At 39.0% G+C, this 21,739-nt stretch overlaps 2 protein-coding genes and 1 long non-coding RNA gene across 4 annotated transcripts; 2 read left to right on the top strand and 1 right to left on the bottom strand.

Moving 5' to 3' along the window:
* Positions 1-2,096: 2,096 nt before the first annotated feature.
* On the top strand, positions 2,097-6,490 carry LOC134636759 (uncharacterized). The gene is made up of 4 exons (XR_010095024.2): positions 2,097-2,464; positions 4,209-4,319; positions 4,916-5,194; positions 5,714-6,490. It is a non-coding gene; the product is annotated as an uncharacterized LOC134636759 (long non-coding RNA).
* A 1,993-nt stretch (positions 6,491-8,483) lies between these two features.
* Positions 8,484-15,076, top strand: slc25a35 (solute carrier family 25 member 35). The gene is made up of 5 exons (XM_063488161.1): positions 8,484-9,024; positions 9,140-9,205; positions 9,285-9,437; positions 11,184-11,318; positions 11,573-15,076. Exons 1-5 carry the CDS (start codon positions 8,653-8,655, stop codon positions 11,741-11,743), a joined length of 897 nt encoding a protein of 298 aa, XP_063344231.1. The 5' UTR covers positions 8,484-8,652; the 3' UTR covers positions 11,744-15,076.
* Positions 15,077-16,210: 1,134 nt separating this feature from the next.
* Positions 16,211-21,210, bottom strand: LOC134636991 (mannose-P-dolichol utilization defect 1 protein-like). Of its 2 annotated transcripts, XM_063487295.1 has the most exons (8): positions 21,120-21,210; positions 20,833-20,898; positions 19,043-19,175; positions 18,730-18,815; positions 17,820-17,935; positions 17,575-17,685; positions 17,356-17,484; positions 16,211-16,320 (listed from the first exon to the last, which is right to left on the bottom strand). In XM_063487295.1, exons 1-7 carry the CDS (start codon positions 21,208-21,210, stop codon positions 17,362-17,364), a joined length of 726 nt encoding a protein of 241 aa, XP_063343365.1. In that variant the 3' UTR covers positions 16,211-16,320; positions 17,356-17,361. The 2 variants fall into 2 exon arrangements, with proteins under 2 accessions (XP_063343365.1, XP_063343364.1); XM_063487294.1 differs by lacking the exon at positions 16,211-16,320 and having other exon boundaries at positions 17,250-17,484.
* Between the last annotated feature and the right edge of the window lie 529 nt (positions 21,211-21,739).

Raw genomic sequence — 21,739 nt, forward strand, 5'->3', positions numbered from 1 at the left:
ATAGGTCTGGGTTTGGCGGTTGCAATAAGAACGGTACTTGTCAGAATGCATTGTACCGAGTGTAAAGTTTGGTGGAGGGGAGATTATGGTATAGGACTGATTTTCAGGAGTTGGGCTCAGTTTTAGTGAAAGGAACTCTTTCACAAGACATTTTGGATAATTTCATGCTCCCAGAAAAATTCGCATAAACACACTCCTAAACCTTGTGAAAGAAAGACTTGAAGCTGTTATGCCTGCAAAGGGTGGGGCACATCTTATTAAACCCTATAGAACCTATATATTAACAATGGGATGCCACTCAAGTTTATATGCATGTGAAGGCAGACAAGCAAGTACTTTTGGAAATATAGAGTACATTTAGAATGGATGGAAACCTTTCTTTTAGTTGTTTTTTTTTATACTTTATTGATCCCCGTGGGGAAATTCCTCTCTGCATTTAACCCATTCACTCAGTGAATCAGTGGGCAGCCACTGGGCGCCCAGGGAGCAGTGTGTAGGGACGGTACCTTGCTCAGGGGTACCTCAGGGTAGCTGTTCAGGGAAACAGCTTTCAGTTTGGTGTATCTGATATACTATAGTATGATAAACCTTCTGAGTTCTGAAGACATGGATATTAACCAGAGCAATGCCCTTAGTGATAGACACTATTTGAAGAAGCATTAAGATAAAGTCAAAAAAGTTGGCTTGAAGTTCTTACAGATTTATTGCCAATAATATAACATGTACACAAGTGTTCACAGCCTTTGCCACGATACTCAGATGTATCCTGTTTATACGGATCATCTGACAATTATTTCTACAAGCTAACTGGAGTCCACTTGTGGTAAATTCAGTTGGTTGAACATTAGTTGGTAAATGCACATACCTGTCTATATAGGGTCCTGTCGTTGACAGTGTATGTTAGAGCACCAACCAAGCCATGACGTCCAAGGAATTGCCTGTAGACCTCAGAGACAAGATTGTATAGAGGCATTAATCTGGGGAACTGTATGAAAAAAAATAAATTCTGCAGCACTGAAAGTCCCAATGAGCACAGTAGCCTCTATCATCCACAAATGAAAGAAATTTGGAACCACTAGGTCTTTTTCTAGAGCTGGCCTCCCAGCCAAACTGAGCAATTGAGGTAGATTGCTCTGAGATTGATTTCTGTTGTTTTAGTGTAACACTGGAGGCTGTGGGAGCACTGCAGTTTCAAATTCCTGTGTATGACCTGTACATATGGTTTTTGACAGTAAAGCTGACTTTGACTTTAAGAAGAACCTGTATTGGGGAGGCAACTAAGAACCTCATGGTCACTCTCACAGAGCTCCAGCGTTGCTCTGTGGAGAACCTTGCAAGGCAACTGATGGACTCTCAGACCACAAGAAACAAAATATGGTCTGATGAAACAAGGATCAAATTCTTTTTCCTGGCCAATATCATCCCAGCACCACATCTCCATCTACAGTGATGGCAGCATCATGCTGTGGGTATGTTTGTTTGTTTTTTTAGCCACAGGAACTGTGAGAAAAATGTCAAGGGTTGAGGAAAAAGACCACAGAGTGGGTGAAAGTTCATCTTCAAACCACCTTAAGTACACAGAAATAATAACAAAGGAGGAGTAATTGATGCTTCAACAAAATATTGAACAAAAAATTCTGAAATTAACTAAGTTAACGGTTAACTGTGTATTAGGTCAGTGTTTCCCAACCACCTTGCCGCGAAATGATCAGGTGTGCCGTGGAAGATTATCTGGTTCCACCTTAGTACTGTAAGCAATCGGCGTGAACAACGGGCAGAACAATTACATTCTCTTCCACCAGAGGGCAGTATAACTACCTTCTCTAATTAAATGGGTTGGCAACTTATGGAAGAAATATAGTGTCATCAGAAGTGTCATCAGAATCCAACTATTTTTAGACATTGAATTTATAACACTGAATTTTTATCCTCCAAATTTCCCTGCAAAAAATATTCACCTGCAAAAATTCGCCTGCAAAAAATTCACCTGCAAAAATTCACCTGCAAAAATTCACCTGCAAAAAATTCAACTGCAAAAATTCACCTGCAAAAAATTCACCTGCAAAAATTCACCTGCAAAAAATTCAACTGCAAAAATTCACCTGCAAAAGTGATGACCTTAAATGACCCAAGCCAGAGCAATCAGCACTAGATCGAGTCGAGCGGCTCTCAGCCAATTAAATTACGCTGTTTGATCACATGACATGTTAGCCGGCAGTGTCTTCTGAAAAGAGAGCTGTTTAGAGGTGAGTGATTAAGTTTTTCTCCTAAATAGAGATCATTACAGAACGCCTAGTCCTACTTAAAATACCATTCGTTTTTCTTTTATTTTATCATCTACTCGAACTGAGGAAAACGTTTGACTAACTCAAAGAAAAGTTCCGCGCCTCCCCTGCCTGTCTGCAGAGGCAGTTTTGAATTCAGGAGCGGCATGATGGCAGCGGCAAACCCTGGCGGTTCTCCGGTAAGTATATTATGTTTTATCTTCAAGTTTGTCTTTTGAAACGTTAATTTTATTTAAATCCGTTGGTCACGTATAAGGTACACAGACGGGGTCTTTGCTCAACTCGTCTGATGCGTGTCTCACTAAGCGCTACATGCTAGCATCCTGCTAACCGAGCTAACCTTTACATGCTGTGCTCTACAAAATAGGATACTCGGTACAAAACCATAATCCGCAGATATTGATAGATAGACGAACACTGCAAATATAATGTGGGAAACGAGAACGGCATTGGGTTAAGGGGTAAAATACACTATGAATAAAGCCATAGAGTGAATGGCTGCCATGGTTGCAGAACGGCCTGATTTAATGACAAGAATGGGGAAGAGTGAGGAGAAGTGAACCAACCAAAGCCACAAAACACGGTCAGGCAAGGCGGGAATAGGGCAGTGATATGTCCGTCAGTATGAAGTTGGTGTGTGCTTTGGTGAACAAAAACTCGAGACCGGTAGCAGGAAGATGGGAGACTCGTGTTTCACTGGAATAGTGGTGAATTAAAACATCATTTGTTGGGGAAATTTAGGTGTAAATGCATCCATACAGGTGAGACAGAGGCAGACCAGGCAGTGAAGAAAACAATGCAAACATTAGAAATATTAAAACGGAAATATAGGATTAATATAACATACAATTAGGGAAAATTAAAGGAACACAATGTAAATTATACTGTAAAGTCATTAAAACAGCATAACCTGATTAAAAGAAACATGTAATTGGGTAGGATGGTGATGATGATGATGATGATGATGATAATAATAATATTAAAAAAACATGTACAAGATGGGCATGTATACTTGTACCCAGAATTTAACAACTATAAAGTTGTGGCATGCCAGTACCTTACCCATTCCATTATATCCACACTTTCAGAAAAGGATATGGTCAATATCTTTACAAATACTATCTAAACTTAAACAGATAGCATAAGTTAAACGGGATATTCCCTCTGCGCTCTCCTAGAGTGAATACATCAAATTAAACAAATAAGTAGTCTATGGCATTTAAAAGTGGTTACCTACAATTCTGAAATGATAATACTAATTCTTATTGATGATGATATTGTATTTGAAATCCTGGTGTAACACTGAACCCGACATCATAAAATGATTACCCTTGTAATGTCAGGGAGCTACAACCAAGGAGGGAAAATATTGCTATCTCACCCCTTGTATCCAATTACATAACAGCACTGCTTAGTAAAGGTGTTGAATTAGCTGGGTCGCTCACTTTGGGGAAAATTGTGGGGAGCCTGCAAGGGCCTCAACTTCTCCATTCCCACAATGTGCAACAAATGGGCACAGCTGATCTTCAAGATTGGAACATCGGCCAATTACTTCCAACTTTAACGTGTTTTTGCAAAAGTATTCTTAAAATTGTCTCTTTACACAGATCATAATGATACAAGATGGCACTTGTGTAATTTCCTATAAATTCAATAAATCTAAATAATTGTTATTAACCCGGTAAATCCTGAAAAATGTTTTAACAGCTGTGTTAAATTAAACTTCATACTGACACATGCTGGAAAGTGCATTCATGAGACAATTCATGTTTTATGCCTTCTAGAGCAGTAGCAATCAAAGACTTTAAGGATTCTTTTACATTTTTTAAAAACACTCTGATTAAGGCATAAGTTGTTCTTTATCATCAGATCTAAGTTTGTTTAAAGCTTCGAATGTTTTGGGGTACTCTTCTTTGTTTTCAGGGTTCGTGGCAACCACGGATGGGAAAATGTGGAGGTTGCACGGCTGATGTTTACTGTTCGTGGCACAGGAAGAGGCAGTTTCATTTCAGGAATGAGTGTGCACAATCAAAGGTTTGTTCTCATAAAATACTGTCAACCTCAAATGTTTCTGACATAAGATGGAAGGTGTTGCAGCTTTATTTCCATTATTTAAAAATACATAAACATTTAAAGGGTATAGTTTTATGAAAAAAGTTTTATAGTAATATGTCTTTAGAGAACAGTGCCCTATCCAGCAGGATATATTGTCTGATATGTGTCAGGTGTTTTTTGTTTTGTTTTGTTTTTTGTTGTTGTTTCTTTCAATTTCCATTATTTACCCCTCAAGGAAGAAAATATTGGACAGGTCCTACAAACCCCAAAGAGCCTTCAGGACTCTGCCCTATTTTTAGTTATTCACACACCTTTTCCAGTCTGTTACTTCCTTCCAAGAATGTTCATTCTGTGTTAATGGTCTGGTTGTCATCTCATGTATTGCCACTGATCATCACAACCCTTTTGACACCTTTTAAGTGATATGCCTGGGTCCTTCCTACATGCCCTGATAATGTATTATTACTGTTGTCATGCACACATTTCATGTAGGGTTAGAAACAAGCAGGGAATTTCTCATACACACCAAAAGAAAGGCCATACCTAATTTAAATATTTTTTATATATTATTTCAGAATAGAGCGACTGTGGAGAGACCTCTGGGTGGCCGTTACATGCATTTACTACGATGTTCTTCACAACCCTGAGGAAGAAGGCCTTCTTGACATTTCAAATGCTGCACACCTCTTTTGCTGCCATTACATCTTTCTTCCTCGACTAGAGGATAATTTTAATACATTTTGCAGTGGATGGGACAACCATTCACTGCGAACAGAAAACAACATGAGTCCCCCAACCAGCTGTGGGAGTTGGGTCACAGATATTACCCTGTTCCTGTTCCAGAAAACACACAGGTAAAGGTGCACATTTTTAGTACTCATTGATTCTCTTACAGAGAATGTGATGATTTTATGGATAATTAAAGTCAGCCATAAATCCACAAACACAACAAGCTGAAAGTCAGTGATGCTGCTCGGTTTGCAGTCCTGAATATGACGGCACAAGCAGGATTCACTGCACTGTTAATGTTAGCTATGTTATATTGCTGCCTCTGTTCGGTGGTGTCGAGCCAAACGGACTTTAACGTGTGTTTGAACGAGCTGACGGTTCACTCGTTAAGCTGAAAGAAAGATGCTTTAATCACAGGAGTCACACATGTGTCCACTGGACCATCTGGAACTCTTCTTGTTTAGCACTCGTAATAACACAAACACTAAATCCTCCTTCTCTTGTGCTGTTTTGTAGCAGTGTATACACCTGAGACTGTCACCTGTCTGTCTGTCCTGCACTCTCTCTCTGTTTCTTTCTCTCTGATTGTGGAATAAAAGTATGAACATGTATTTGTAAGTTACACTTGTGTTTGAATCCCGCAGCTTATCACACATTTGATTTCCATGTGTGACGACTGCAAGTGTCCAGAGTGAGGACAGACTGAGGGACCCACTGCTGCACATCATCTGTGAGGCTTTGCACCCCTGATGATCCACCAGGACACACTCAGCAGTGTGTGAGGAAGAGGAGGAGGAAGAGCCAGCAGCAGCTGACAGATGGAGAGAATAGACAGACTGTTCCCTGTTTGTGAAGGACTGCTAGAAAAGTTTAAAATAACTAATTGTCTGTCCTGAATCAGTCTTATTAGGTAATGTTCAAATAATGTTATCATTCCAGTGTTTTCAGTGTGGGAGAAAGTACTCAGGGCCTTCAAGTTACACACTATGAAAGGCAGCAACAAGTTTAATATTCAGAAACCTAAAGTATGTATCAGCAGCAGAATGGAGCTAAAAATAAATGTTTGTTTCAGTTCTATGAAGCTTTGAGTATTTTGGATTAGTAGTACTGCTGTGTTTGTTGCATCATATTGCTGTAATTGTTTATATGCTTTATATACTCAGAGGTAAGTTGATCTATGGTGTTAGATCATATTCTATAAGGATGTTATGTGTTTGTATACTTTCTGCCCAGTTTGACCCATTTAGCAGACGTCAGTCTGTTTAAGGCTCTGATATCTATTCTGTATGACTTAAAGCAGTTATGACATGGTCTGATTTTCTCACCCAATAAAGGAATATTTCATATATCAGTCTACTCTTCATTCTATCAGCAACAGTTATCACAGCTCGTACATTTTCTTTTTACACATATATGTGAGCATTGAGCCAAATTTAGTAATGCAAACATATCAAACGAACAACATTTGTCTCTTATATATAATACATATACACTGTCAAACATATTTGTCTTTGAGTGAAGATTTAAGGTGATAGGACTTATAAATAACTGGAACTTGAATCTTTACTGAAGCTCAGTGTTAGACACAGAGTTCACTCACATGAATTTCACTCACATGTGCTGTACCAGTGTACCTGCACATGTGATGTGACAATAGAAGTGATTTGATTTGAGAGTTCAAACTCACTGCTGTAATAACTTATAATGATTAATATAATAACTATAATATTGGCCATATCATATTTACACTGACTTTAGTCTCATGAACAACATTGGCTAATTGTTATTTACTAGCTAATCCTAAATGACTGTTCAGTACAGATATGAAGGCCAACAATCATGTTTTACAGTCCTGTGGTCTCAGCCTCAGATACTTATTAAATCACACAAAGCTCGTGTAGAAACAAACACACGAACAAAATATGTTCTCCTTCATTTCTGTCAAACAAAGCTGTATGAAACGTTTCCAGCGGTTGGTGTTATGGTTGCTAGGCAACCTGGGCAGCGCGACGGAGGCTAGACCGTCCCATTTCACGAGCCTCGCACTTCCGGCCTTAGCGGTCTTTGAGTACGCGGCCCTTGAGGATCGTTGAGGCTGCGTACTTTAAGGCTGCAGACCCTGAATTGGGATACAGCCTTAATCCCTCACCTCTAAACAGCTATCTTCTAGGAGACACACTGCTGGCTAACGATGTCATGTGATCAAACAGCGTAATTTAATTGGCTGAGAGCCGCTCGACTCGATCTAGTGCTGATTGCTCTGGCTTGGGTCATTTAAGGTCATCACTTTTGCAGGTGAATTTTTGCAGGTGAATTTTTGCAGGTGAATTTTTTGCAGGTGAATTTTTGCAGTTGAATTTTTTGCAGGTGAATTTTTGCAGGTGAATTTTTGCAGGTGAATTTTTTGCAGGTGAATTTTTGCAGGTGAATATTTTTTGCAGGGAAATTTGGAGGATAAAAATTCAGTGTTATAAATTCAATGTCTAAAAATAGTTGGATTCTGATGACACTATATTTCTTCCATATCCTGGAGGAAATTCCGACCCAGATGAAGGCCCTTGCATGAGTAGTGTTCAGAAGAAAGCAAAAAGGTATACTGTGGGGACAAACCGAGCCAATTCCGCTATACCTCGTGTGCGGGAAAAAATTATCAATATGCTTATTGTGACATTTTTGTTTGGTGGTGTGCCGTGTGATTTTTCTAATGTGAAATATGTGCCGTGGCTCCAAAAGGTTGAGAAATACTGTCTTAGGTAATAGTTCCTATTTTTTCCTTTTAATTGTGGCTGGATGCAAGTAGCTCTAATAGGATTTATCCAAAAACTATCACATCAGGTAATTCAAAACAATGGGTGAACTGGTCATCTGGTCGATCCAATCTAGCGCCAGCAATCGTTAATCTAATCACGTCTGTCTCTCTGTTGTGACTGTTGTTAACCGAGCACAAAGATTAAGGACCAAATTCATTGGCTGAGCAGAGGGTACATGAACTACGTAGCACGCACCAGTACCAATCTCTAACGTGAGATGTTTAGGGGCCAGAAAAAGTGTACGATGAAATTTAAAGGCAACAAAATGCAACTGATGGATAGATATTTAACTAGTATGGTGGTAACTAATATGGTATTTAACAGCATTCTGTTTATATTTTTTAATGTCCATTTATTTTATTTTAATTTCACTGCGCATTTCTAAATCTCCAAATGGTTGTTGTCGTGTATAAAAATAATTGGTAGGACGGGTGAATATGATTTCACGGAACAGAGAAATAAAATGAAATCACGCATAAGTTGAAATTCTCTAAATACCGCAATTGGATATGTCTGCTTTGTTGCTGCCTTCAGCAGATGAGCGATTTTTCTTATTTCGTGTATCGAAATTTTGAGATTACGAGGCGCATTGAAGTACTCTTATGTCTCCTCTGTATTGTACTCAGCTGTCGTGGTTTGTACGGATGTACTGTATGTGGGAGGGGGTAGCTGGTTAGCAAAAGTCCAGTGATGTGAAGGACGGGACAGACTGGAGGCTGGTCTGAAGCATACATCCGTCGTCCCGCCGGTGGTCGCTCGGTCGGTCTGTCGCGATGGATTTCGTGCTGAGCGGATTGGCGGCATGCGGAGCCTGTGTGTTCACCAACCCGCTGGAGGTCGTCAAAACTCGCATGCAGCTTCAGGGAGAGCTAAAGAGCCGCGGATCCTATCATGTTTATTATCGCAACGTCTTCCACGCTTTTTATACTATCGGCAAAGTGGAAGGACTGGTGGGATTACAGAAAGGATTAGTCCCCGGGCTATGCTATCAGTTTTTTATGAATGGAGTCAGGCTCGGGTCGTACGCCATCATAGAGTCCTCGGGTTACATCCACACCAATGGAAGGGTCAACGCTGTCAAAACCACAGTAGCAGGGGCTATGGCTGGAGTGGTGGGAGCTGTGATGGGCAGCCCCGTATACTTGGTCAGTAGCTGACTTTGCCCACTTGCCTTGTGAAAAGTTATTCAGGCGTGACCTTAAAGTGAGCTGTGACTTTCACCTGTGGTCAATGATAAACTTAAATTGTCTCCACTGACAGGTGAAGACTCACCTGCAAAGCCAGGCAACCTCCTCTATCGCGGTTGGTCATCAGTACAAGCACCAGGTAACCTAAGAAAGTGAATGTGCGAATACGAGTGGGAGGCATCAACAGTGTCCTAAAATGCTGCTCCTCTTCACCACAGGGGATGACCCACGCCCTGGTTGCCATCTACAGAAATCATGGCATTCTGGGACTGTGGAGGGGCTCTAGTGCCGCAGTGCCGAGGGTCAGCGTGGGGTCGGCCGCTCAGCTCTCCACCTTCTCCTCCTCCAAGGAGCTCGTCATTGACCTGCAGGTTGGTGTGTGGTTCAATTTGCTTTTGACATGAAAATGAGGTAGAAGGCGGATCATAGAGGGAGTTTTGTTTCTTCACTACTCCACCATGTGTGCATATTTTCCATATGTCCACACTGTTTAAAATAAACATGACTGTTTTTTAGAGTCTGCTTGTATAGTGAGAGTGTCGGCTGGGTAACACCTCTGAACACTCCTTATTTGCATTCTTGTCTAGACCAAATCAGAACTAGAGGCTTGAGAAGGTGATTTACAGTCAGTAGCTGTTTACAGGCTCCTAAAGCGCTCACTGTAACACTGACAAAGCGCTCTGTATTGCACTCCTCTGGAACAGAAATTCGACACCTTTTATTGGCCCCCTGTTGAAAACACGAGGCTTGCGTAACTAGAGCATCAGTCTGCATGATGTAAATCAGTGACCCAGCTCTAGTTTAAAAAAAGAGTTCCTTAATAAGAAATTCCCCAAAAATTTATATTAGCAAAAATCCTTACATTTGTGTATACTTTTAATTTACTACTTCCTTGATTTGGCTGACTTACTTTGCGCTGTCCTAACTGGTTGGTTGTGTGAGTAAGGATGAAGGTGGACTTGAACATACCTCCCATCATCTCAGCCATTACCTCATGCATAATTAGCTTTATTAAACCAAAGAAGAAGAACTTTGTATTTAGAATAGAAAAGAATAAAATTGCCCTTTGTTGTCATTGTACATGTACAGCAAAATTGTGGGTGGTCCACACTAACTGTGCCAGAATAAAATAACTGAAAATGGAAAAAACTGGAAAAATGTATACAATCAAGAGTGATAGCTGAACTTCTATGAGAGTTCAGACTATGACAATTTTTGGGTGTTATAGTGGTCATTGGGCAATATATTGTCTTTCTTTTCTGTCCTCATCAGTGAGTCATGCTTTCTGTCTTTCACAGTGTGCTTCATAAGGATGGACAAATTGGCTAATGATTTCAAACAGATGGTGGGAACTGAAGCGGTACATGCGGTTTTGGATTTGTCAAAAGATAGAAGAGGCAAAATTATTGCTGTAGAGTTAAAAAAAAAATGCTGACATGCTAGATTTTGAGTCAGAACATTGCAAGGTGTTGTGCAAAGCTCCCTCCATCATATGGGTTGTGCTACAACCGGGCTGACACTATGCATTAGACAGCTCTCTCTTCCATCATCATCAAATACCAAATAAGGGGATATCTTTGGGGAGTCCAGAAATTTCAGCTTAAAACATCAAATAGTTTCTAGATATTTGTTTAAAGGGTGTGCTTAAATATGGGACTGTAAAGAATAGCTTTATTATATTGGATGGTAAGAAAGACAAGTGAAAATGTCAGGCTTTTGTCTTTAACTGTTTTTGAGAAACTCGTGTTAAAGATCGCCTCAGATTTCAAAGTGTGACAAAACTTTGAAATGTATCGACGGACCATTTTTAAATTACAATATGTGTTAAACAAATAAAATATATCCAAACTTTGGGCTGTATTAGCAGGTGAATCGGAAGGTGCACGGTAACTCGAGATGGAATGACCTCACTAATAATAGAGCCTCCTTCCTCTGGTTCGCTGCACGTGACCGTGCAATTATGAGGAGTTAAAATTAGAAGTGGCTGCACACGTGCTGCTACCTTGATAATGACTTATTCCTCTACTTCTACTCTACTTCTACTGCAACCGCAGGCCCACGTGTGCACACTCTCTAAACCTGTCCATCCTGTAATATTATTTTCTTCTGTTGCCAAGGTGTTTCCAGCGAACAGCTGGCTGGTGGCCCTCAGCGCCGGCATGATCAGTAGTGTGGTGGTGGTGCTGGCTATGACTCCTTTTGATGTGGTGAGCACGCGGCTCTACAACCAGCCCGTGGATCATTTGGGCAAGGTGAGCACAGGGGCCAGACTGGGGAAGTATGAAGTGAAGGGAAGATCCTAGCTCATGGCGTGGTTGATGTGTTTTCATTGTATTCATCCTTTGTGAATCCCTCATTGTGTCATCTCCCATTTGTGTGGGACAAATTGTTGGTGAACTGGTTTCATTTGGTATCAAGCTCCAGGTTTAGACAAGAAAGATTGCTTGAACAAAAAAACAAGGGGTGGTGGGTCTAGAACAAGAACATTCATTCTCTTGTTTTTTAGGGTCAGCTCTATAAAGGATTTACTGACTGCTTTTCCAAAACCCTGAAGAAGGAGGGATTGACGGGGCTTTACAAAGGCCTGGGAGCGTCTTATTTCCGACTCGGTCCACACACCATTCTTTCGTTGTTTTTCTGGGATGAACTGCGCAAATTCTACCAGCCGTTCAGATAACACCCGTGACGAAGACAATGGAAAATGGGTAACTCATTACGTTCTGAGTGCAGAAGGTTAAATGAATCGTCGTTTAATAAGTTTATGATTATCCGGTGAATGGAAAAACCTGAAGGTGTTCTAGAGCAAAGGTAATGTTTTACACTCCAGTTAAAAAATATTTTAGAGTCAAATGTGTCAAGAATGAAGGTAAAAATGTTAAATTATTGAGCTGCTGAAGGATTTATTAACTGCACTTGTCACGTAGAACTATACAGTATGCTGTATGTCCTCCAGAGGAAATTCAACACTGCAACTTTTCTATAGCTCTTAAACTCCCGTGTACTGAGGATACGAGGTCAATGTCCTATTTTTATTCTGTGTGTCTGGGAATTAGGAAAATCTGATTGTGATACAAATTCCCTGCAGCAGGCTTGTGCTTGTTTTCAGGTGATGAAGAGTATTCTATACTGTAGCAACATAGTTAATCATTTTGGCCTTTAGCAATTTCCCTCAAGCAACTTTGCCTTTGACTCATTAAAGCCAATGAGAACTGGTTGATAACTCACTCACCAGTGAGTCAGCTGGTTGCAAAACCAAAACTTCTTTAAACTTTTTTATGTCTATGTGGAGTTTCCTAAACTTTCTAAAGACTGCAAACATGCCAGGCTCAAGTTTTGTGAACTGTATATAATTGAGTCTTGAGTTTGAGTAGGTCAAATGCATTATAGAATATATTTACTGTGAAACAGTATGTGGAGAAAAATGTTTTCCAGCCGTACAAAAGGATAGATATGGAATGTGGTTAAAGGCAACTCTAGGACAAAAGCTTTGTTTCAAAATGACTTCTGCAGCAGACAGATTTCCTCTTTGGGTGAGGAAAGAAAACTCCACTAACATGAAATATTTTAGGCCTCATAAACCAAAGCGAGTATCCAGTGGATCTGCCAAAAAAAACGGATGTGAAAGCCAACGTCCTCCCTAAGCATGTGGTACTGTACAATAACAGGAGCCGTTACTCTTAATATACACATCAAAGCGGCTCCCTCCATTAAATTAGACAAACGACAACAACAACAAAAAACTGCACATTTTTCATTGCCATACATGACACATTTCATAAAAAGTATTGTGTTTATACACTGATGGGGGCGGCCCCCTTTTTTCTAAATGTGAATGGATTTATTGGAGTTTTATTCTATAACTGCACTGGTACATTTCTTGACTGTGCAAGCGCGGGTTAAAGTATTTCACTGTCATATTAATTTATTTGTGACGTTTAAAGTTGACAAAACATTCGAACATTCAGTTAATTATTGCCATGAGTTAGAAACCTTACTTTTGCTCTGCTAAAATGTCCTGGTTAAGCAAAAAGCTAGTTAGTGAATAGTGTGCCTTAATAAACCTTTAAGAATAAAAACAGTCCATTTTAATATGTTACAGACGTGACGTTTATCAGCTCGTCCACTGACTCCATCTGCTTGAGTTTTGGTTCTATGAAGCGTTTATAATTGAGCCCAACAGTCAGATTACCATGAAATGGAAACTGTTGGTAACATTTTGAAGTTCCATAAAACTGCTGCCCAACCTGTGATTTTGATGCTTTCTTAATAAGTGTAAGATGCCCATGAATTTATTTATACGAGCATTATTAGTTATTCCCGACCACCTTTGAATGCAACAGCGCAATGTGACATGTAACAAATGTACTGTAGCTCTACGAATAGAGTTCCCTGAAGTTTGTGACAGAAGGCAGGAAACTGTTATTTAAGTTTATTAAATATTATGAAGTTTTGAACTTTAAAAGAATTGAGTTTTGGCAATTTTTCTGTTTTTAAACGTGTTCTTCTTGATATAATTACGCTCATTTGTTCCTTGTATATGGTTCTTTATGGAATTTGTTTTTTGTGTAAGGGAACATGATTTTTTTAATTTTAATTGTTAAGGTAGTATTGATAGGTGTACTAGGCAGCAGTGCGGCATATCCAAATACTGATGGAACAATTTTAGGGTGGATCAAAATATAATGGTACTGTGGTCTTTGCAAGGAGCCCAAAGGGAACAGGGATTCTTCCACATCTGTCATTTCAATGTTTTCATGAGACTTCTGTCAAACAAAAGTTGTGCCAAAAGTTGTGTCATTAACAATTACCAATCCAGCTCGATTTTATTACACTGCAGTTCACTACCTTAGCTTTTAGTTATGATAAAGTCAGATCTCAGCAAACTGAGCTGTTTGAATGCAAACCTGTATGTGGACTTTTCTCTACAGTCTCAGTAAATAGATTAATGGATAGTTTTAGGAATAAAAACTTTAGAATTGATGCAGAGGCCTTGGAAAGGGAGCGATTTGATGCTCAAAAACTATAAATGCAAAAAACGTATTTTTGTATCAACACTTTTGTTTGGAAATCTTTCAGCTCATTTCTTGGTGTTTCTATTATACGATATTTGCCAACGTTTAAACCTCATGACAGTTCTAAAAGTTGAAGTGTGATCGGTCATATCATGGAGCAGCTTGGTTCCATTTCATGAATGTTAGAAAATAATTTTCCAACATTGTTCTTTGATATGTGGAATGGAAGTGAAAAGCAAATAAACTCAGACTTTTATTGTCCAACAGTGTGGTGGTTACTCGCTTTGTTCAACAGTGTTGAAAATGTAAAATTTCCTGTGTGTTATTCTCAAACTTTACTGCATATGTCTTGTAGTACATTTATTTCATTTTCAAGATTTCCCACCATTGAGCAGTAGCTAGCTGGAGTTTCTTTTCCTTAAAAGAAATGAAGTCATGAGGCCGTCTTCTCACCGCTACATTGAAGAACTGGTAAAGAGATGAAGTTTCCCATCAGCTGGTATAGAACAGAAAGTGCTGGACAAAATTTCTTAAATGACAACATTGCCCTGCTTGGCAGGTGACTTAAGAGGACTTATTAAGAAGCATGCTAACGTTTTTTAATTGGTAATGTTACAGTAGTTATTACTGCATGTTTTTTTTCTGCGTGACTTTCTTTGTGCATGACTGGATGTTAGTTAGACCTCCAACTGGAAGTTAAGGTTAACTGTTCTGTGAATGCCTGATATCATAGTTCTGAAAATCACCTGTGTCAAGCCGCAACGTGACTCCTACTGCAGGAAGTAGAGATAATTATGTGTACACATATGAAAAGCACCTTTGGCATAAGGATGACTGAAGGTGACGTGCCTTTAATACTGTACACTTTTTAAAAGAAATTACTGAGAAAAACAGTTGACCAATATTTCACAGTTACACAATACTGTCCAAAAGTTCATGCCAACCCTTATTTCTTCATATTTTGCTAGTGAAAATCAGGAACTCGCATGAAAATCCAGTGTAAAAAGCAAAAATAGAGTTTGTACAATTCTAACCTCGTCCATGCATACTGATGATCTGAACTAAATAGAATATAGAATTTGATTTCATCTCTTCATAAGACCTGCTGCCACTGATTTTTAGTCCAGTCCTTGTGTAGTTTCAGATACTTATCACATGCAAAACTAAAAATGTAATCTACATGATACAGTGCCCATGCAATAAAATAAATATAGGAGAAACATCCCGCCCTCTGAAAGATCAAATTAATGAACACAGATGTTCGATCAAAAGGAATGATCTAACCAGCCCTGTTGCAAGACACTTCAATGATAAACATTCAAATTCACCATTATTTTTTCTAGGCATTGAAGCCATTAAACTAAACCAAAGAGGTGGTAATATTAATTTTATCCAGAAAAAAAGAGAAGCATTTTGGATATTCCGCTTTAAGAGTGTGCACCCCAGAGGTATGAATGAGGATTTTTCTATCAATGAGTTTTTGTGAACTGAACCTTTTTTATTTTTTATGTTTTTATTCTAATTTTATCAGTTAAATTATTCTCGCATGGGTAATGTTTATTTAATTAATTTTATTTATTTTTTCAGCCAAAGGAGTAGCATTCTAGACATCTCAAGTCTACATTTTAAGGCTACATTTTAGAGATTTTACATTTTAGAGACATAAATTAGGACCTTTTAACAAATGTGTTCCTATGTGATGATGTCCTCTTGTTTTTTAATTCAACTGCTGGACCAACCTCCTTTTATTGTTAAATACTGCCTTGTCCCTTTTTTTTTTTTTTTTTTTTTTTTTTTTTTTGTATATTCATAGTATTCTTCTTATGTATTTCACGCATGTGTTATTTTTGAGACAGGCGGGGATTATGTCTCCTCCCCTCCTCATCATTAATGATCTAGTCCAGTATTTACTTGGGCGTGACTTAACCAATTAACCAATACCTACCTGTCATATGTCAGCTGATCTATCTATGTTGTTTTGATTGGTTAAATTGATTTTTTTTTTCTGTTTCCTATCTTGTATTTAAGCAATTTTCTACAATGTTTTACTATGACCCTGATGAAGACCACAAGCCGAAACGCGTTGGTCAATTATTAAAGTTGTTCATCTTCCCTTAAGTGTTGCTGGAGTTCCTGCATTGTGAATTCTTTCATCCTCTCCATGCACCTTGGAAGTAGGTGAAGTTGTGCCAGAAATTTTTGCTGTAGTTTCCGATACCTCAGCCAAAAGAAAGTCTTCCTCCTTGGAGGTAAAATATAAAAAAGGATGAGTGGCTCAAGTGTTTAAATAAAATTCAACTCCACTATATTTAAATCCCTACTGAAATAAGGAACCTCATAAATTATAGTTATTAAATGGTTTATATAATAGATTTTTGTGTTCTGTTGTAAAATAGTAAAGTTAGGAAATAACTACCTGAACAAAAACAAACACTGGTGGCTAAAAATACCTGAAGATCAAGTTAGATTACACTACTCTGTAGTTAATCATAACAGTGTGACTTGTATAGGTATGACTTCATTTTCACAATGTCTGTGCTAACTTTCGACTGGGAAAAAAAACTAACTAGTAAATCTTTCTGAATACACTAGACTGTAAATATCCTGCAGATATGAACTTTAGCACTCTGACTGTGAGCTTACTGTGCAAGTGCCTCGGGTAAAAGGGTAAAAATTCTTAGAGACACTCAAATTACAATACAAAATAATGAAAATATGTGATACCAACAGGAAGAGCAAAATGTATCACAAAAGTAATGCTTTTCTATTTTGTAAAAAAAAAAGTAAAAAAAATAAAAATAAAAGTATGACTATATGAATATTCCTGTAATCTCAAAGTAGGGACTAATAAGTGATATTCCAGCAAAAGCTTCTGTATTTGTTCTCTTCAGCCCACTTTGAAAGGGTTTCCGGTTTACTCAGCGAGTTAAATCTGGTAAACTTTAGTTTGATGTTGATGCAAATTTGAAATGGCTCAACAGAAAGACACAGAGCTGCCAGATTACTTAAAAATATTTTGTCATAGTTGCAGACACAGTGAAAATTGTTTCTGTGAGAATAAAGTCATTTTATTTGAATCCCTGGTGGTCAACAAAGTATTTTTTTTATCCCCTTAGGACACAATAACCTAAAACAGACATAATATTTCACACAAAACACGTGACAGTGGCATTTGGACATATTAAAAAGGAAAAATCTGTAAACATTTACTGCTACTTTGGCTCCGTACTTGACAGGCCAACCTCAGGCACAATATAATAACAGGTAGCATCATCACCATGCTCTACGCTGTCTTCTTTGTAGTGCTGACAGCACCGGCCTTGTAGCAGAGGATCTGAGCCAGGAGGACACAGCTGAGACAGGCTGACAGTATGTGTGACAAACTCACAGGAGAGTTTCCATTTTCCTATAAAAAAGGTTTCAAGTTGTTCCAGTTAGTATAACCACAACTGTGCGGTTGTACACATATGTCTGCTAGTAATTCTTAACTGCATACCTGTAAAGAAACAAAGGCCACACCCAGAGACCCTGCAAATGAAAGCAACACTGACAGAGTGGATAGTTGACCCGTGTGGCCGTTGTGATAGTTTGTTGTAGCCTGGAGAACCTGTAAATAACAAATCCACTAAATATGTTCACAGTGCGCTTAAAAAAAGAAAAATCACAGTTCAATGATCACATTTATCATAGAACAGCTCAGAAATTGAGCTGAAGACATGAGGCAAGTTGATAAGTTGCTACCTTGCTTGCAATGAAAGCCGCCAAACTGGAGGCCTGTATGAATGAGATGACTGCTGCTGCTGCATAGGAGCGCAGGAGGAGCATTACACCACTAAGAGCAAAGAGGAGCAGAACTCCTGCAACAGAAACATAAACCACAATTATATAAGATGTAGACTGAACTGAAATATTAAAATCACAAGATTAATAGCTGGCAAAATGATTAATTAATTAAATAATTATTTTTGAACTCTAATTTAAACAGCTCTTTGTCAATATGTTTTAGAGAAACGTGGTGAGCACGCTTCCAACGAAGAATATAGCAACACCACAAGGTGGCGCTATTTGAAAGCACAGCCACCTTGTCTTTGAGGGACTTTGTTCAAACCTACAATCACTATATCTCTGTGTTGTTTTTTCCATGTTCAGATATAACAGCTCCAAATATAACACTTGGAGAATCTGGCTGATTCTGCATGACCACAAAAACACACAGAGGTTCTTTACTGCATTCAGACCCTGCATGACTGCAGCTGATTCCTTAAAGTGTCACTCAAAGTTCATTTCTGTGAAGAAGCAGCAAAGTGCTGGAGATTTCCACTAGTTTCACATTCAAGTCATAAATATCATGCCTTAACCTGCTGCTGTAAATACTCCTCCTTAGCCCAACACTGATTAACTCCTGGAGTCAATCCAGATCAGGGATTGTTTTAATTAATTCTTTACCCCTGAGAAATAGGGCCAAAAAAAGCAACAGTGTGTTAAATCTCCAAAAATCTGTATCAAATTGGGGGACACTGTCTTGAAAATATCACAAACCACTTAATTATTTGTATTAGTGTGGAGGATCTGCCTGCCTTGGTGAAAGTATGTCATGTTGGACTGCTCTTTGTACTCTGCCTCTGCAAAATCTGCAGATGCGTGTGCTCACCTCGGACCGTATCACCGCGATAATGGAGGATGAGGAAGACGATCGTCACTGTCTGGGCAAGCGTGAAGAGCCTATCAGCCCAGGCACTGTTGAACAGTTCAAGTGAAATACATTTAAGGTATCTCAGAAAAAAAGGTAAAAATAAAGTCACCCACTGTGTTTTAAGTTGAGAGGATTCGGGTGTGCCTACACAGGGTTTGAGCAAGTGAGTCATGCATGATGAACAGACTGAGAATTTGAACTTGAGTGGTGTAAAGCATGACATGAATGGGAAATACTACGAACAGTGTGATCTGTGCATCAGCTTACTTACAAGAGAGGGAAGTTGTTGGCTATAGCGTACACAACAGGACATGAGAAAGCATAAAGCTGCAAGAAGAAGGCGCTAAGACTCAGACCCTCTGCACTTCCTCCCCATAATATCTTTATCAACTGAGGCAGTTGTGCTGCATGGAAACAAAAGGGAATCAGGTGAAATTTGGTCATTAGAGGAGAAATTAATGGTCCATACCTGGACCAACATGAAAAAGACAGAAAGCACTCGTTGCAAACATCTGAGTCAGTCAGCGTCATTCTAAAATTGGGCCAAAATGCAAACGCAGAGAGGTAAACTGAGATAAACAAAAAATGAGCCGCTTATCGACTGTTTGCAGGTCATCATGAAAGCAAAACACAAAGTCAAAATGGGGAAACTCAAAACGATACACTACTGAATCATAAAGCTTGAACACACACGCTGGGGGGAAGTGAACAGAAACTCTGATAAAGGACAATCACCTCTCTGTGTATTTATACACAGAGAGGTGATTGAGACAGAGAGGAGACACGTGGGGGGACACAACTGATCCAGATCACACAGGAGGAGACAAGGAAGGCAAAACTAAAAACAAAACATAAGGAACAACTAACTAGGTGAGATAACTAATCGAGGGGAAGAGGGCGGATCAATGAGGGAGAAATTAAACTCTAGACTAAATGTGCTGAAAACACACAAACCAAACATGAACATTAAACAAACTAGGAATCAAAGAGAATATTAAAACCTGAAAGTCTAAAATCTTAAAAATCCCCAGGACCACACAAGTGGAATGCACTGACCTGTGAAAGTCAAGGATAAATGTAGTTCTATAAATAAAGGAAGGAAACTGAAAATATTTTGTCTTTTTTTGGTAATATGAGTAACAGGGTTGTATTGGTTAAAATGACACACTCAGTGTGGTCACAAAAGACTAGAAAAATACTGGCACTGAACTTTGGTGTACCCATGGTGTTTGAACGTGGGCTTGATCATGTCTATTTATACTCTTCATTTCCCAGACCAAAGAGGTTACTGTAAGAAGGCTGCGCATGCGTTCTGGGACACAATTATTCTTCTTTAAAATATGTTGATGTTAACTAAAATGGACCTATGTCAACAAAATCAAAACAAAAAACAAGCAAGCAAAGAAAAAAGTAGATTTACTCAACTTATTTTGGCTTATATTAAAGATGCAAATTAGTTTTAAAAAGTTGGGAGAGTAGATAAAGATGCCATTTTGGTTTGCAAGAGGCATATGCATTTTAAATAGTATACTGGAACCATTTGTTCAGCGAGATTTACATTTTGCATCAGGGCAGTGTTTTATGCTTAAGAATTTTGTGCATGGATTATTTCTAAATTCATGGGTGGGACTGAAAATGTCCTGCAATTCTGATTGGCTCATCTGTACTGAGAGCTGCCTGTGACAAATTTAGAATTTTTGGAACTGTCCCGCTAAAAAAAAGCCACATGGTTCATAATAACCACATAAATACGCAAATATTCATGTGCATTGTGCTGTGACATGAATCCGTTTCCCGCCGTCATTTGTTTCTGCATTCTGCATGAAGACGACATGCTAATGCGGTGGCTTAACCGCTTGGCCAGATGTTATCTGCACCAGTAAGGAGTCTTACAAAATGTTATGATGATTTGATTATTATCCATCATGATTATCGTGTTAAGGGAGGTGAGATGGAGGAAAAATGCGATTACGTTAGTATGTCTTTTCTTGTTTTGTTTCTTAAATGTGAAACTGCCCTGTGATCTGCTTTGAAACACATGATTAAATCACGGCGTCTTACCCAGGAATGTGTCCAGTATGATCCAGAATCCGGCAGTTTTGTTTAGTACGAACTTTAGGCATGGCACTGTAACACAAAAGAAAACTCTCAGACAATGAAGATGTACCTCAACGTCAGATCTCCAAATAAGTTTGCACTGTAGGTGGCAAAAGGCAAAAGGCAAAAAAAAAAAAACATCTTTACTTTCCCTCGTCCCCACGCACCCTCCGCCCCGCCCCCGCGAGCATCTGGAAAAATTAAGTTTCCATTTCACCCGGTCGGTTGAAAGTGTCAGTCAGAAGCCTCACCGTGAAAGTGAAAGTTCAGGAAGAGCTCGTAGTAGCATTTTTCTGGCATTAAATAAGTTACAAGAAAATCTTTGATGGTTGACGTGGCCATGGTGGCTCAGCCGTGGCCGGGAATGATCATCAGCAACAGGGGGAGTGGTCCAAAGGTTTCCCAGTGTTTACAGTGGAGTCCAAAGAGGATAAAGAGCCAGACGTTTGACCTCTGAGATAAAACCACATTTTCCAAGAGAAAAAAAAAGTTATCCAGCTTTTGTATTCTTTGTTGTAATGGTAAAGAGGTTACTATAATTATGGGATGTTTCTGGAGAACTGCATAGTTTGAACATAACTGAATTCAGTGTGCAAAGTACTTAACTGACATCTACTTCTCATGCTCTGCTAAAAGCTCTGAAACAAATTTCACATTTTTCATTTCATAGCTGAGCTCTTCGTAGGAGAGGGCATTATCTGCGGGTGTACTGGAGGGTTGACCAAAACATGTGACGTCACAAATCCTGCTTGTAGCCTCCCACACATCTGGAATTACAATACAAGAAAGCACAGAAAATCTCCCCAAGTATGATAGAAGAAAAAAAAAAACAGACTACAATCATATCTGGTTTTCATCCCAGGGTGTTCTC

This window comes from Pelmatolapia mariae, linkage group LG10_11, assembly GCF_036321145.2.
Source record: "Pelmatolapia mariae isolate MD_Pm_ZW linkage group LG10_11, Pm_UMD_F_2, whole genome shotgun sequence".
NCBI classification, from domain to species: domain Eukaryota; kingdom Metazoa; phylum Chordata; class Actinopteri; order Cichliformes; family Cichlidae; genus Pelmatolapia; species Pelmatolapia mariae.